The 16,581-nt window shown below is 47.1% G+C and overlaps 1 protein-coding gene across 3 annotated transcripts; it reads left to right on the top strand.

Annotated features, from left to right (window-relative positions):
* The first annotated feature begins 3,773 nt into the window (after positions 1 to 3,773).
* Positions 3,774 to 13,271, top strand: Rabl2b (RAB, member of RAS oncogene family like 2B). Of its 3 annotated transcripts, none has more exons than XM_031353088.1 (9): positions 3,774 to 3,882; positions 5,241 to 5,394; positions 7,459 to 7,488; positions 8,630 to 8,709; positions 9,267 to 9,346; positions 11,353 to 11,464; positions 11,737 to 11,831; positions 12,090 to 12,173; positions 12,341 to 13,271. In XM_031353088.1, the coding sequence occupies exons 2-9, from the start codon at positions 5,288 to 5,290 to the stop codon at positions 12,419 to 12,421; spliced, it is 669 nt and encodes a 222-aa protein (XP_031208948.1). In that variant the 5' UTR covers positions 3,774 to 3,882; positions 5,241 to 5,287; the 3' UTR covers positions 12,422 to 13,271. The 3 variants fall into 3 exon arrangements, with proteins under 3 accessions (XP_031208948.1, XP_031208941.1, XP_031208954.1); XM_031353081.1 differs by having other exon boundaries at positions 11,734 to 11,831; XM_031353094.1 differs by lacking the exons at positions 3,774 to 3,882; positions 5,241 to 5,394; positions 7,459 to 7,488; positions 8,630 to 8,709 and adding an exon at positions 7,517 to 7,709 and having other exon boundaries at positions 11,734 to 11,831.
* The last annotated feature ends 3,310 nt before the right edge of the window (positions 13,272 to 16,581 follow it).

The raw sequence follows: 16,581 nt of genomic DNA, 5'->3' as shown, positions 1-16,581 counted from the left end.
TTTGTTTGTTTTGAAAAGGATTCTTCTCTATGACCCTCAAAACTGACCTCAAAACTGGTACTGCAGCTTCCTGAGAATTACAGACATACAACACCGTGGCCAGCACTGAGAATGCAAGACTTGCTTTCTGGTGTCACAGTAAAGCATTGCCGTCTAGTACTCGAAGATCGTGACATTATAAGGAAACATCGGCTGTTACAATAGGGTTCTCCTGTGTCACAATCATGATTTAAGATCTCCCAGTTCCGTTGGTGGGATAGTGGCACACTGTCATGTCATAGTTTAAGATTGAGATGGCATAATTCAGTATTGTTGGGCCACAATCACATGGTAGTGATGCAATGGAGTATTGTAACTTTATTATTTTCGAGACCCATTTTTAATGCTGTTTTTTAAATGCTTTAACCTCCCACCACCCACCAGAGGAAATGGGCTAGAAAGGATATGGGTGGGGAAGTGGGCCTGTTTAGAAAGGTTCTTTGAAGCAACTCCTGTCTGAGTTCACAGGCTAGCAGAGGCAGCTCGATCCACTCTCAAACACTTCACATATTCACCAGTAGTCCAGTTCAATTGAGTTGGGATAGCCGACATGAGTCAGCAGCAGTGGCATGACCGAGCAGAAACAGCCAGGCCTCAGTAGCGGGGACCAGGAAGGATGCCAGGAGTTCACCGTGCCTCTTTCAGGGAAGACTTGAGAGCCACAGGCAGCGCATAGCTAGCTGTATCAGCAAGCCAAGCTCTGTCTCCTTCACTGTCCATCCAGTCCTATTTATACCCTCCAAACATCACGCGTCCTCCACAGGTCAGCACGTGTCTTGTCTCAGCTAACACTCTGCAAACCAGCCCGAATCCACAGAAGTAGCAAGAAACTAGTACATTCTCTCTATGGAGCTCCAACAAATGCAGCTGAACCACACAATGTAAGGCAGACCAATATATTCATGTTGTTAGCAAAGAGTCCTTCACCATGTGTACTTTATATATATATAAAGATTTATTTATTTTATGTATGTGAGTACCCAGTACATTTTTGCTCTCTTCAGACATACCAGAAGAGGGCGTTGGATTCCATTACAGATGGTTGTGAGCCACCATGTGGTTGCTGAGAATTGAACTCATGACCTCTGAAAGAGCAGTCAGTGCTCTTAACCACTGAGCCATCTCTCCAGCCCCACCAGCAGAACATCCTTTTACCTGTGTCTGCTTCAGCTAAGCATTCCTTCAAAGGTCTGCCTTACCTTTTCATGCCTGTGTCCACTTCAGGAAAACACTCCTTCATGTGTTTGCCCAAGCAAAACACCATCCAACACAAATGACTTTCCAAAGAACCCTTAAGTTTCCACTTCAGAGTATTATATTGGAACAATGGAGCACTGCATTGATCCAATAGAAGAATGGAATATTGCACTGATCCAATGGGACAGTGGAGAGTTACAATAGTATGATGCATGTGATGCAGCACAATAACTCATTGTGAGGCACTATACTGTCATAGTGGACATTCTGGTGTCCATGGAGCATTATGATATCACAAGAATTCTGTGGTACCACAATATCACATGATGGCACAATGGAAACTTGAATTATCTCACTTTATTTTTGTGACATTATGAGGAGTCCTATGATATCACATGGGAGTGTTATTATGACACAATAATACAATGCAATTGCCCAATGTAAGGTCATGATGGCACATGGATAATATGACTCCACCATTCACATCATAGTGTCCCCATTTAATTTTACATGTATGAGTGGTTTGTCTGCATGTATGATTCTATATCACATGTATACCTGGTGCACTCAGAGGCCAGAAAAGGGTGTTGGATCCCCTCTGAAACTGGAGTTACAGACAATTGTAGGGTGTCATATGGGTGCTTGGGATAGAACCCAGGTCACCCAGAAGAGCAAGTGCTCTTAACCTCTGAGCCATCTCTTCATCTCCCCTTGTTTTCTTTTACAGTAGATGCTATAAATGCTCACATTTTAGTTTTTGTAGGTGGAAGACGTTTGCTGTTATCCAAATCATTGGCAAATATCAGCCTGTTGATATCTGTGGTGGTTTGAATAAGAATGTCTCCCATACACTGATATATTTGAATGCTTGGTCATTAAGGAGTGTGCTACTTGAGAGGAATTAGAAGAGATGCGGGACAGAGAGCATAGCTGCCACGTAGGAACCAGAGGAACACAGCTCAAGAGGGCTGCAAGTCTGGGTCCAGGGCAGCCAAGATGGAATACAGGTTTTAGTAAGTAATAACTCAGGAGTATCGGAGGAAAGTGGACTAGACACCTGGAGGTTAGGAAGTGGGCCAGCCATTGAACTGTTTTAGGCCTATCAAAATATAAAGGCTCTGTATGTGTGTGTGTGTGTGTGTGTGTGTGTACATGTACATGTGTGTGTGTACACATGTGCGTGTGTGTACCCATGTACGTGTGTGTATGTGCACATGTGCGTATGTGTGAACGCATGTGTGTGTACACACGTGTGTGGGTGTGTGTGCACATGTGTGTGTGTGTGTGTGTGTGTGTGTGTGTGTGCGTGTGTCTTTCATTAGGGAATGCAGAACATTGGGACAGATAGTAAGGAACATGCTGCCACTGTCAGGATCAATTTGAGAAGTCATTAATTGGATACTGCTACACCTCCCTCTAATGTTACAAGTAGCAGGTAACCAGGGACCAAGTGTGATATTTACCAGATGTCTAGAATTATCCTTGACGTCACATCTCCCTGGGACTTTTACCTTTAAATATTTTTCAATCCAACAGCTTCTAATAGGACCCAAAAACACAGACCTGGTCATAGGCTCCCTCCCTTAATCTCTAAGGAGCACCCTGATCTCAGGATAAAAACGGAGCCATTGGGTAGTCAGGTGTTTCTTCTGACTCAGTTGAAACTATTCTCCCCATACCTCACAAGCCATTTATTTCCAAGACATTCTAGCCCAAATGTCTATGTAGGCTGTCCGCCCTGCTCTGCTGCATCTGGTACAGTCCTTCTACCTTCTCTGGGACTTGACAGCAATCTTACAACCCTGTCAGTTACTCTAGGAGGACTCAGTAGCAGCGAGCCTTGGGAGCACGTGACTACTTCCACAAACATCTGCCAGGTAAACCCATAACTCCACAGGAAGACCAACAGAGTCATCTAACCTGGACCCTTGGGGGTTCTCATAAAACTGAACCGCCAACCAAAGAGCATACAAGGTTGGACACAACACACACACACACAGTAGATGTGAAGCTCAGTCTTCATGTGAGTCCTCAGCAACTGGAGTAGGGGAGGGGGCTACCCCTAAAGCTGTTGCCTGTCTGTAAAATCCACTGCTCTAGCTGGGCTGCCTTCTCTGGCCTCCGTGGGAAAGGATGCACCTAGCCTTGCTGAGACTTGGTGTGCCAGGGTGGGAGAATACCCAAGGGGAGGGGGGCTCCACCCTCTCAGAGAAAAGAGGGAGATAGGAAAGGGACTGTGTGAGAAGGAGTCGGGTGGGAGGGGCAGCGACCGGTTCGGAAAGTGAATAAATAAATTAATGGGGGAAAAGTCGAGAAACTTGCTTAGGTTTATCCTATCAAGGTATCACATACTGCAGCAACCTGTTAACCTGTTGTTGGTCAGATGCCTCCCCAACCTCCGGTTCTCACTCCCACCCCAGGCCAGTAGCCCAGGGAACCCACTCTGTCCTCCCCTGGTCAGTGGAACAGATGTGCATCCTGGAAGATGCCAGACAGACAGGCACTGCGCTAGCCAGCCCGCGCCTCACTGGGGTCCTTCGGGCCATTGCCGGACAGCCCATCTCGGGGTCCTGGCGCGGTCGCGTAGCAGCGGCAGAGACGCGGCCGAGCCGCTACCACACTACGGTCGCCTGTAAGGAGTAGTAGGTAAGCCGGCGGCTGCCTTTGCGGTCCAGGGGCTGTGGTGGGCGAGCGCATCTGCGGTGTCCCGGGTCCCTCTAAGCCTTCGCGAAGCCGAAAGTGGCTGGGGAACCCGCCCGAGACGTGGGGCGGAGGAAAGGCGGAGACCCGGCCACAGATCGCGGGTCCTTTACGGGAGATAGTGGTTAGGCCTGGTGGGCGCCTAAAAACGTTTGTCACACGAAAGAGAGCCTGACCCCATAAAGCGTGAAGACACCGACAGTCCCTGAGGGCTTCCATTGGGAGTCGATAGTCCGGGGTTTGCCTTTCGAAGGCTGTAGTGTCATTGCAGTGCGCCCAGCGGGCGAAGAATCTGGATTATTATACATTCGAAGCAGTGTTTGCCGGGTTGTATTTGGGTATGAGGCGAGTGGACCGGGCTAGAGAGGATGTTACACACCGGTGTTGACACTGGGTAGTAGTCATGTCTTATACTTGTGGAAATACGACAAGTGTGCACAGAACTAATGTACTGTTTATGTTTAACGGGTAACGTTCCTATATGCCCTAGTCTCCTGTTTACAAAACTGATGAGCAGTTAAATATCCAAGTTTAGGCAGTGCAGGACAAAGTCTTGACATGGTATCGTTTGTATCAGCTACATTTAGGAATCAGGTAACAAATCAATGTGGTTCTCAACCTCTTGAGAGTCTAATGACCCACCCTTCACAGGGTGCTCACCTAAGACCATCAGAAAACACAGGTATTTTCATTACTATTCATAAAAGTAACAAAATTACAGTTATGAAGTAGCAGCTGGAGTAATTTTATGGTTGAGGGAGTCACCACCACGAGTTACTAGTCACAGCATTAGGACAGCTGAAAACAAGTACGGGAGGTTTAAAAAGAACACCTACAAAAAGAAAAAAAAAAGTTTGGAGGACTTACCAAGGTGAAGGGACTGTACGGCAGATGCTGATGGCAACAGAGGGACAGAGAAGAGAAGGTAGGTGGTCAGGAATATGGGTCAGGAATCATAGATTGTATGGTTAATGTCAACTTGTTTTTACCAAATCTCAGATTTCCCATGTGAATTGGGCACTATTTGTTGTTGTTTGTTGCCTGTGTTTGATGAGTAAGAAAACGTATATGTTGAACTTGTAAATCTAGTATGGAAGGTAGGAAGAGAGGTGTGACCCAAACACATCTGCAGTGGGAATGACGGAGACTCCAGAGAGCTCCCTCGGGCTCAGCACACGGTAGTCAAGTTGTCAGGATGTGTGCCCTTAGGTTCTCTCTCAGCAGCTGTTCAGGAAAAAGAAGAAAGTAGATTTAGTTGAGGAGTGTTCTCACCTCTAACAGTGGACTCTTGTCGGCTTTTCCAGACGGTGACAGGACTCCAAGGCTGGCACTTGTCTGCGGACAAGAGCTAATGGCAGGCGACAGAAGCAAGAGCTGTGAGCTGGACCAAGAGAAGTACGATGCTCACGAGAACGTGAAGATCATCTGCCTGGGGGACAGTGCAGTGGGCAAGTCCAAGTATGTCAGAAAATCAGGGAATTCAAAACAATCCCAGAATGGCTCTGGGTAGATTAGAAAGGAGAGAGTATGTGTAGTTTCTGTGAGCTGGCAACGGGGCACCTTGACTGGAACCCAGGTGTGCACGGACAGACATCAGAATCATGTCAGGAGGAAATGGGAGAGAGTCAGAGGGATAGAAATCAGGGAGCCCTCTGAGTCCTTAAGGAGCTGTTGAGTGGATCGCCCTGAAAATTCCTGATATAGTAGAAGGGTAGCAAGTGGGATGTTACTGCCTGTGTGAGGGGTTGCTGGAGCAGGGCAGTGGGATGAAGAGGAACAGGACAGGTAGAATAAAGGCAGGAAAGATGCTTCCTTGGAGGGGAACCCCTTTGCCCCCCGGGTTGAACTATAACAGACTGCGAAGCTGTGAACAGCTGATTATTCCGCCCAGTGTCTGCCTGTGTAGGTATAGAACCCTCCACCTGGAGATCTGCACTCCTTTCGGCTTATCTCCATCAGGCACCTGCCTCTCACCCATTGAGGGTAGGGTGCTGAGGATGCTCATTTCTGCCTTCAAAGGATGAGAGTTACTCCTATGTAAATGTCCGAGTTAGTCTCCCATCCCTCAAGTTAGCAGATCACCTCACATTCTACGTCAGACTCAGAGAGCGATGAGTGGTTCCCAGGGGCCTGCTAGTTTGGGGCCAGCTTCCTGAACTGACATTTTTCCGCCTTACATTGAAGCTCGGCTGTAGTATTTTACAGTTGCTCTAACCTCAACAATATCCCATGCAATGAAAGTAAGGATTTGGAAGATTACCCAGTAAATAGCAGCCCTTTGTCCACATAGAGAACAGAAGTGTCAGGCAAGGGAGACCAGTTGATAGACCTTTAGGGAAATGTGGACTGGCGAGAAGCCCAGGGAAGGCCTAAGTCAGCACTAGCCTAACTTAATGCAGTTTTGTAAAAGTCTGAGTAGCTAACAACATGAAAAGGCTAACACAGTTCTGGCCTCTAGGGCACTTTGAAGACAAGGAGTTCCCACCTCTTTCATACCTTAAGCAGAATGTTAGAGAGAGACCATGATAGAATCTGCATCTACAGAAAGGTTGGTGGGAGAGAAGGCCTTCAGTTTCAGTGGGACTCCTGAGTTCTCTGCCAGTTTTCAGGATGTCTATGCCCAGAGGCCCCTCTCCCAGGTGATTCTGAACCTCATCATGTTGACATTTGAAATTATCTACCATAGGAGTGTTAAATCTGGTTATTACTTAAAATATATGTGTATTGAGATATAGATAGATGGATAGATAGATAGATAGATTGGTAGATAGATATGATTTTTATGTCTTTTGGGGTTTGTTGTGCTGTGTTTTGTGTAGATTTACTATATAGACTGATCATAGTCAGTGGTTATAATAGCAAGAAAAGGTTTCAAGCTGCCCTGTGGCTGTAAAATATGTACTAAATTAAGTTTATTAGCTACTCACACTCATGTGTTCAAATACTGACTGGGACTATTGCACTGCCTTGGACATGGGGAGGCAGCAGTAGACTAAGGGTTTGAAGACTGCAGCATCATGCACTCTGTTCTGATTGATAGCATCACCACAGTAATTTAATGTTCATGTTGAGCTCTGTGCAGGACAGAGAGGGAAGGAGTACAAGCTGGGTGGGACTTCTTACCTATCACAGAGTCACCATCCTGCTCAGATGACATTTGAGCAAAGCACTAAGGAATGGCAGAGGCTTGAAAAAATGACTACTGGATGAAGAATACCATCTTTCGGGCCTCAGTTTCCCTGTGCACAGGCAGGGGTAATTCTGTGTGTAGTAGTATGTGAAATAGAAGTGATGGACTGGAAAACCCCATGCAGATTGACCATTGGGATATGCCAGTGGTTTGGCTCTGTGGGCTTGGTAATGGTGATTCCCTTGTGCAGGCTTGACTAAAAACTGTGGCAGAGTTAGCAAGAGATAGGAAGCCTCAGGTGGCTTCCAAGTTGTCAGCTCAGGGGGTGACAAAGTAGGGACAAGAAGCTAGAGATGGTACATGACCTGTGACTTCCCACATTTCCTTTACAGACTCATGGAGAGGTTTCTCATGGATGGATTGTATCCTTAAAGACTTGCAATGTCCTTTGTTCCTGATGTTCTTGTGCATCCTAACCTCCAGTCCACAGCCCAGGGAAGACCCGCGGGTTTCCTTCACACTGGCTCCTCACTGGTTGACCCATACAGTCCAGGCCGCTGCTGCCAGAAATCACTTACATTTGCTTCCTGCCAGGAAGGCGGGAAGGATAGCAGACAGCACTTAGTCTGGGTCAAATGCCTGGGTACGAATTTTGCCTCCTCATTACTAGTTCTGACCTTGGGTAAATTATTTAACCTCTTTCCTTATAGCCTAAAACATCTTTGGTAGGAATAAACTTTATAAATTGTGGGGTATCAGCTTTTCCCTCATCCTATGAGCTGCCGTGCCTTACAGATTTAGAATAAGGGGCTGCAACTTGGAGCTTCTTTTAAAAGTTCCCTGAGTGGACCCATGAGGGCCACAGGCAAGAACTGCAGAGCTGATTCCTCTCCCCTGACCTTAGCCCCAGACACTATATACCAAGCCAACTTGTGACGCTTCAGCATGGCTCATTAAACTGTTCCCCAGGTATGCTGTTAGTGTTTCTCACACACACATGAACTTCAGTGTGTGATGCTTTGTCAGCTGCCAGGTGGTTTTTACTGTGCGACAGTCATGATGCTCTAGCCTATTAGAACTCTGTCCATGAAAGTTTTAAAATGTCCACAGTTACACTTTAGAGCATTGTGACACCACTTCTCTGTAAAATTCTGCTCCATGTGACCTCACACTCAGGTATCCAGGACATTCTCCCAGCCCCTTCCTTACACTTGTGCCACTGAAGATGCCTCTGTCTGTCTGTCTGTAGAATTTATTCAACTTGAAACCTAACTTCTTTATAAAGAGGACAAAGTCAGGATACCCACATTTGAGGCTACATTGGAAAAGCTATCTCAACAAAAAAGGGCCAGGTGTGATGGCACACACCTTTAATCCCAGGCAGAGCTCTGTGAGTTTGAGGCCAGCTTGGTCTGCATAGTAAGTGCCGGGCCAGCCAGAACTACATAGTGAGACCTGCCTCAAAAATTTAAGAAAAGCTAAGTAAGGAGAGGACCCATTCCTCCCTCCCATCCCCATTCCCTTACCTCTGTTTAGTCACCTTTCTCCTTAACCTGCATCCAGCCAGCCACAGCAACTGTCCACATATGCTCTGACTCTGTATAAGCACACGGCCACAGTAGACGGCAAGACCATCCTTGTGGGTGAGCAGCACGGGCCCTCGGGCCACGCTGAGTGGGAGTGGGGCAGGAGTGGTAGGAAGGGAAAGGAGGTGCACAAGGGCCTACAGCCTCACAGCCCCTGGGCCAGGACAGTGCAGGGCGGGGTTCAGGAAAGCAGACCCTGGAAGACAAAGAGCACAAGGCCTTTGACAGGGAGTAAACTTTCTCACTGCAGGGATTAACTGTAGGGCTAGTATAAATAGATACATCTGTGGCATAACCACTTCTCAAATGTAGGACATGACCTTCCCTTGGGGTCACCAGGCCATGTATCCTGACTGTCCACCATCTGTGGAAATTTAGATCTTGAAGGGTCCTATTTTCAGTGTGGGGACAAGGGGCACCCATGCTCCGCCTTCTGGGACTCCCTATCTGCACTGTCCTTTCTTCTGTCTGTCTTCCTCCACATACCATTGCATGTACATGGCTCACCATACACTCATGGTTTTGCATGGACACCTGCATGGAAATGCTTGGCACATTTAGGAGTCTCTCTGCCCCTCAGCCCTGTTGAGCAGACAGTTGTGTTCTTGTTGCAGACTTCTGGGATACAGCAGGCCAGGAGCGGTTCCAGAGCATGCATGCTTCCTACTACCACAAGGCTCACGCCTGCATCATGGTATGAAACCAGCTGGGCAGTGTATAAAAAAAAAAAAAAATGGCACTGGACAATTCTGGCCTGAGGGGTAAAGAGACAAGGGATCAACAGTTCTCAGCCCCACTACCAAATATAGATATGTAGGAGAGGGTTGTTCAAGGCCACCCAGATGCTTCTAAAAACACATATGCCAGAGGAGCTGTCCTCAGATGAGGACAGATAAGAGAAAGCACAGAAGCTGGGCTCCCCTAGCCATTCAGTGTTCAAAGAAAACATGGCTGAGACAGGGCCACCGCTGGCTACGCCCACAGGGAAACTTCAAGGGCTTGCCAGCCATTACCTTGTGAAAGGCTCTCCCTCTCAGACCAGCCCTCGCCTCCCTCGAAGGCTCTCACTGTGCTCTCAAGGGTAGCTACCATGGGTCCATGCAATAATCGCTTCGGGTGATAGACTGCACAAAAGTCCCCAGAAGTCACTTGTGCACAGGGCTCTAGTGAGACTAAAAATCTGTCTCCTGGGAGTTCCTGCCTCTGAGCTCCCAGGCTCGTTTTCTAGGCCACCACTCTTACATGCTGAGAAGGAATATGTTTTTCTTTTAATCCACAGATAAAACATTTTCATGAATACCAAGCACCTGTGACACATGAGTCAGTAGGCTGATGTGAGGTTTGATTCAGTTTGGTTTTGATTGGGTTTGGTACTAGGAAGTAAACAGGACTGACTTTGTGTGTAGATGTATGCATTCTACCCCTGAGCCGAGCCCCAGTCCCATAGTCTAGTTCTCTGAATTAGGAACCATAGGGACTGTCACCAAGTGAGGACACTTTGTCAATAAGAGCTGAAGTGGACTAGGTCACGGAATGGCTGCCTGACCTCAAGACTGGGTCTGTAAACAGACCCAGGTAGATGCCATATTGTTGTGATAGTAAGTCCTTCTGGCCCCAATCACGAAGGAAGGAAGCAGGTGCTGCAGGTCTGATAGAACACAAGTTGACACCATTGTTGTGAGTCTACCTACAACATGTAAATTTGCCCTGGCACTTTATAGCATTTGACACCACCTAACCTCCTAGCCCTACCTCCTATATTATGCACACTGCTGCTCTCATTGTGAGTGGGCACCATCTCATCCATAAGGAGTGGCACAAAAGGGATACAGAGACTGGCCCATTCTGCTCACCATCTCCCATCTGCTCATCCCTCAATTTTCTGCAGTTTAAATCCGTTGACCAGAAATGTTGCTCGTGATCCAGTCTCTGCTTAGATGCCACCATCTCTATGCAGCCTCCTCTGATGTTTTATGGTTACAATGTCCTGTGTGCATGCACAGGACTTGAGTACTGGTACCCATAGTCAGATAGTGTTGTGTGCACATAAAGGCCACCTGGAGAGGCTTGCCAGTGGTGGATGAGGACAATGAAGGGGTCATGGAAGTGTCACCTGTTCCTCCACAGCCCTTTAAGCACAAAAGCCCTTGAGAACTTAAAAAGTCTTAATTCTAATAACCAAGGGCACTAAATAAAAGAGTGTGAAACAAGGCAAATGAAACAATGTAACCAGAAGTCAGTCTGTCTCCCTCTCTCTCTCTCCCTCCCCGCCCCCCCTCCACCCCTCCTTCCCTCCCTCCCTCCCTCCCTCCCTCTCTCTCTCTTTCTCTTTCTCTCTCTCTCTCTCTCTCTCTCTCTCTCTCTCTCTCTCTCTCTCTCTCTCTCTCTCTCTCTCTCTCTCTCTCTCTCTCTCTCTCTCTCTCTCTCTCACACACACACACACACACACACACACACACACCACAAACACAGTGGACAGGGGGACAGCCATTTTTGTTTCAGTCCTGCTCTGGCATTTGTATTTGAACTTAACCTCTTCTCTGTCTGGGACTGACTTCCATTTGTGATACACGCCCATTAGTTTCTCTCTGGCCCTGTTCTGAAGGTGCTGGATCTGAGTTTGTATACACCTGTTTGAGTGTGTTGTCTGGAACTGGTAAAATACTTTGACACATCTAAACTGTCTTCTACCCTCTGTAGGTATTTGATGTTCAGAGGAAAATCACCTATAAGAACCTGGGTACCTGGTATGCAGAACTTCGGGAGTTCAGGCCGGAGATCCCATGCATCCTGGTGGCCAATAAAATTGATGGTGGGGCCATCCCTGCACCTGGGTGACAGTAATTCCTGGGGACTGAGCCCACACATTTCCTTCTGTCAAGGAATGGGCAGCTTTGTTTTTCCTTCCCAAGATGCTCCCTTTCTAATCGGGGGCCAGCAGCAAGACCCTGTCCTCCCAAGACACAGACCCCATTACCCATGTCAAGGGCAGTCCCTGACAGTCCCTTCCCCACTGACCCTGCCTGCAAAAATCTTCCCTTTGCCTGTGTGGACAAGCCAATGCCCTACTTCTCTCTGCAGCAGACATACAGATGACTCAGAAGAATTTCAGTTTTGCCAAGAAGTTCTCCCTACCCCTGTACTTTGTCTCTGCTGCTGATGGTACCAATGTCGTGAAGGTAATGACAGCCCAGAGGCAGTTTGCCGACTCCGGGCTGAGGAGTCCTGGAGTCACATGGAGGAGAGGAGGGGGAGGAGGAGGCAGGGACAGGGCATGGCTGAGTGCAGCAAAGGACAGAGATTGGGAGGACCGCATTTGGTGAGACAGTCCACTGCCTGTGGGATCAGGGTGACGAGAGGGGCCAGTGAGGGGTGAGACTGCAGCATCCAGGGTCCTACCCACAACTACACTTCCACCATTTCCACCTCACTTTCAGCTCTTCAATGATGCTATTCGATTAGCTGTGGCTTACAAAGAAAGTTCCCAGGACTTCATGGATGAGGTTTTACAGGAGCTTGAGGTAAGTCAGGCCCAGTTTCAGGTATGTGAAGAAAAGGAGATGATTTCTTCAGAGATGTGCAGTATAACCCAACACATGGGATTTTGCCTGCCTTTGCGACCCCTAACTGCCTCAGAACTATAATTGGACAAATACAGGGTCAGGTTCACCTATGACCTTGTTCACAGAACTTCAAGTTGGAGCAGAAAGAAGAGGATACACCAGGCCAAGAGCAGGGTGACATGTCCAAGAGCCCATCTCCTTCCTAACTGAGGCCATCCACACATGGCAGAGTTGGGGCACTGGGAGCCATTTGGAACACCCTACCTCTCTGCAGAAGCTCTCTAGGCTACCCCTGCTCAACTTCCTGCAAACCCACTGTTCTGGGGTACATTATGAGGTCAGCACAAATGAACTAGACAGGCGTGATACCCACCAGCTTCCTGCATCAGGATGAGGGATCCGTGTCTTCCCCCCACCCCACCCAGCAGCCTGACAGTACAGACACAGTGAACATGCTCGTGTCTTCTTAGTAGACATTTAGGTGTTTGTTGTCTTTCTTCCCAAACTGACCTCAGGGACTGTCCCTTCACTTCTGCAGAGAGAATGATGCTAACCCTTGAGGACTATATGTCCCTACGGAATCCATCTGTGATACCTCTCTCCTGTCTCCCAACCAACTTTCTCAACATTTTTGACAGACAACTATTAATTCCAGATTTGTTTTTTAGCACTGACTGTTTCAGGAGCTCTTCTAGGTTGGTTGAGAGTACAGGAGCAGGACTATTGCAGTGGAGTGGAGACAAGTCTAGCCATATCTGCTTATACACACACCTTACTGTTTCCTACCATGTGAACAAAAACAGCCTCCATCTCAGGGTAGAAAGCTTCCCTCCACCTCTCTAGGGCGAGTCACACACTGCATCTTCTATGGGTGGCAGCCTCTCTAGGGCGAGTCTCACTGCATCTTCTATGGGTGGCAGTGGGCAGCAGGGAAGAGCTGCCCTGCTCTTCTGCCACTTGCTAGATTACTTTTACGATTGTCTTGAGCATCATTTGCATTATCATTATTTTGTTTATATTATTTCCTTTTTTACAATAAAGATAAAGTTTCATAAACGCTAAGTGTCTTAGTTACCTTTCTATTGCCATAACAAAATGCCATGGCACTTAATGGGGCTCACAGTTTCAGAGGGTGAGTCCAGGACCATCATCCTAGAGAGCATGGTAGCAGGCAGGAAGGCACGGAGCTGGAGCAGTAGCTGGAGGGTCACAGTTGGTCCACAGGCACAAGGCAGAGAAGACCAATGAGAATGGTGAATGGCAAGATCTTTGGAACCTCAAAGCCCATCCCCAATGGCACACCTCCAACCAAGCCATACCTCCTAGTCCTCTCTCAACAGTTCCACCAGTTCATTGAACCTATGGGAGCCATTCTCATAAAACCACCACCCTGGGTGTCTGCGCTTTGAGGTCTGAAGTAGACAAAGAAAAACATCAGCCTAGTCGATGAAGGGAGGCAGCCTTGATTTGCTGCCACGCTGCAGTCCAAATAGCTCTCGGTGCCTAGAGAGGCCATGTCAGCACAATTTGTTGTTTGTGGGCTTTTCTTAACTGAATATAGATTTGAGATCTCAGGAACAAGTGTGTTTCACCTTTAAGTAGGTGATACATGTTCATCTGACTTCTGATCAGGGATTCTCAGGAATGCATTACACAGATGAGGTAAGATTTTTAGAAGAAAAATAAAACCTTGTTACTGAGCATAGTGGAACATACCATTAAATCCCAGCCGGGAGGCAGAGGCAGGTGGATCTCTTAAGTTCAAGTCCAGTCTGGACTACAGAGCGAATTCCAGACTATCCATAGCTACAAAGTGAGACTTTTTCTAAAAAGAAGAAAAGTAATAGTTATTGTAAATGATTAATAATCCAGGTGTATGTATGCATGTCTGTATGGATGTGTATGTTGCAGTTTTGAGCACTGGACCCAGGACCTCATGAGCTAGCTAAGTAAATGTCCTACCTCATAACTACACTCCTGCCAGTAGGTATTTCTCTTTATGTAAATAGCTTTATTGAGATAGATTTCACGTACTCAAAATGTACCATTATTGGCTTTCCCATAACTCTTCTTTATCAGGTTTCCTTGAAGCAGACAGAGCCTGAGAAGACATTTTTTTAGATGGCCTACTGGGGCTGCTTTCTCAGCTGAATGAGGAGAACAGAGTGAGGTGAGAACCTAAACAAGTTCTTATCCCAGCTGGCAGCCAACTTTACTACCATCTCCAACCCCCAAACAAGTTCTTATCTCAGCTGGAGGCCAGCTTTACTACCATCTCCAACTCCCTTGGAAGGACAAACTGCTGTAGACTTTGGTCCAGCCTGAAGACTGTCAGCAAGTGCACACATGAGGCACAGAAAATAATGTGCATCCTCCAGGGCAAAGTGGCTCCTACTTTAGCTCAGACACTTTTCTGGGGAAAGGGGAAACTGCATTTCTCCATCGGCACTGGTATTGGGGTCAGAGGGCTCATAGATAACTACTGCACAACAGCTGTCATTAAACCATGTCTTTTAGAAGTTTTAGGGGTCCGTTGCCACACTTTATGATTTAACCAGTTTTTGAAGGGATTAAATTAAATAGACTAAACAGGGATGCAATATCTGAGGTGAAATGCACACGAGCTTCCAGTGCATTTCATATAGTCACAGTGTGGTACACGTGCCAATTCTGTGTGGTCCCATCACACTAAAGTCAAGGCCGTACTGCCACCACTGTGTTCCTCCTTGTGCATTTATTAATTCTGAATATTTCATATAAGTGAAATCATACAATATGTGACTTTTTGTGTCTAACTTTCTTCCACTTTCTTTGTGTGTGTATGTGTATGTGTGTGTGTGTGTGAGTTTGTGTGTGTGTGTTTGAAATAGGGTTTCTCTATGTAGCGCTGTCTGTCCTGGAACTCACTCTGTAGACCAGGCAGACCTCGAACTCAGAAATCCACCTGCCTCTGCCTCCCAAGTGCTGGGATTAAAGATGTGCACCACCATTGCCTGGCAACTTTCTTCCACTTTCAAGATCCAGAGCAGAGCACTGTGGCACATGCCTTTGTGAGTCCCAAGACAGGACTATGAAGAGAGACAGGAAGAGAGACAGAGACAGAGAGGAAAAAGTCAGAGAGAGACTGATTCATCCATGCATCGTATTCATTGTCTCTCTCATAGCTGGACTGTATTCCATCGTGTATATATTCAACAATTTGCTTATTCATTCACTGATAAATATTTGACCTGTTTGCAACGTATTTTTTAATCATCTATTGAGAGTACCATGGAGCCAGGTGTGGTGGCCCTCAAGGTTCAGAGGCAAGCAGATCACTGAAAGATCAGGGTCAGTCTGGACCACATACTCAGTTCCAGGATAGCTAAGGCTACACAATGAGCCCCTGTCTCAAAACTTTAACAACAAGAAAAAAATTGCAAACTTTACCACAAGTAGATCAGTATAATCTTAAGAATTTACTCAAAATTTTTTTTTTTTTTTGACACAGGGTTTCTCTGTGTAGCCCTGGCTGTCCTGGAGCTCACTTTGTAGACCAGGCTGGCCTCGAACTCAGAAATCTGCCTGTCTCTGCCTCCCAAGTGCTGGGATTAAAGGCGTGCGCCACCACCGCCCGGCCAATCTTAAGAATTTTAATAACTTTATCATCAAACATATATCACCCTCAAGTCCCACTCTCCACAGACATTACACAATATATTCAGACTTCTGTGACTTGGCTTTAATTTCACTTTGTTCTTTCAGTGGTTTGAGTGAGAAAAGCCACCATACACTCATACATTTGAAAGCTCGGTTCCCGTTGGCAGAACTAGGGAAGGGCTAGGAGGTGTGACCTTGTTAGAGGAGGTGCATCACTGGACGTTGGTTTTGAGATTTCAAAAGCCCAGTTACCCTTCTCTCTGTGGGCCTCCCACTTGCCAAAAAGTATATAAGATCTCATTTACTGGCCCAACACTATGCCTGCCTGCCAGCTGCCACGCTCCCCACTAGGATGGCCATGAACTCACTCTCCTGGTTACTAGTGCTGTGACAAAACACCATAAGGAAAGCAACTTGGGGAGGAAAGGGTTTATTAGGCTTGTGCTTGCACATCACAGTTCATCATCGAAGTCGGGACAGGAAGTTAAGAAGGGCAGGAACCTGGAGGCAGGAGCTGATGCAGAGGCCCTGTTGGGGTGCTGCTGACTGGATTGCTCCTTATGACTTGCTCAGCCTCCTTAGCTAGCCCAGGGATGGCACCACCCACCGTGGGCTGGGCTCCCCCCATCAATCAATTACTAATGAAGAAAATGTTCAACGGCTAGACCTTACAGAGGCATTTTCTCAGTTGAGGTTCCCTCCTTTTCGATGACTCTAGCTTGTGTCA

Source organism: Mastomys coucha, unplaced genomic scaffold (assembly GCF_008632895.1).
Source record: "Mastomys coucha isolate ucsf_1 unplaced genomic scaffold, UCSF_Mcou_1 pScaffold11, whole genome shotgun sequence".
Classification (NCBI taxonomy): Eukaryota; Metazoa; Chordata; class Mammalia; order Rodentia; family Muridae; genus Mastomys; species Mastomys coucha.
The sequence above is the reverse complement of the archived record's forward strand: the minus strand, read 5'-3'. Positions and strand labels throughout refer to the sequence as shown.

Bases quoted from the DNA above. Each gene is read 5' to 3' on its own strand.
- Rabl2b (XM_031353081.1), top strand. From the start codon at position 5,288: ATGGCAGGCGACAGAAGCAAGAGCTGTGAGCTGGACCAAGAGAAGTAC. The intron at 8,710-9,266 runs GTGAGCAGCACG...TTCTTGTTGCAG, and splicing joins CGGCAAGACCATCCTTGTGG to ACTTCTGGGATACAGCAGGC. The intron at 11,465-11,733 runs GTGGGGCCATCC...TTCTCTCTGCAG, and splicing joins GGTGGCCAATAAAATTGATG to CAGACATACAGATGACTCAG.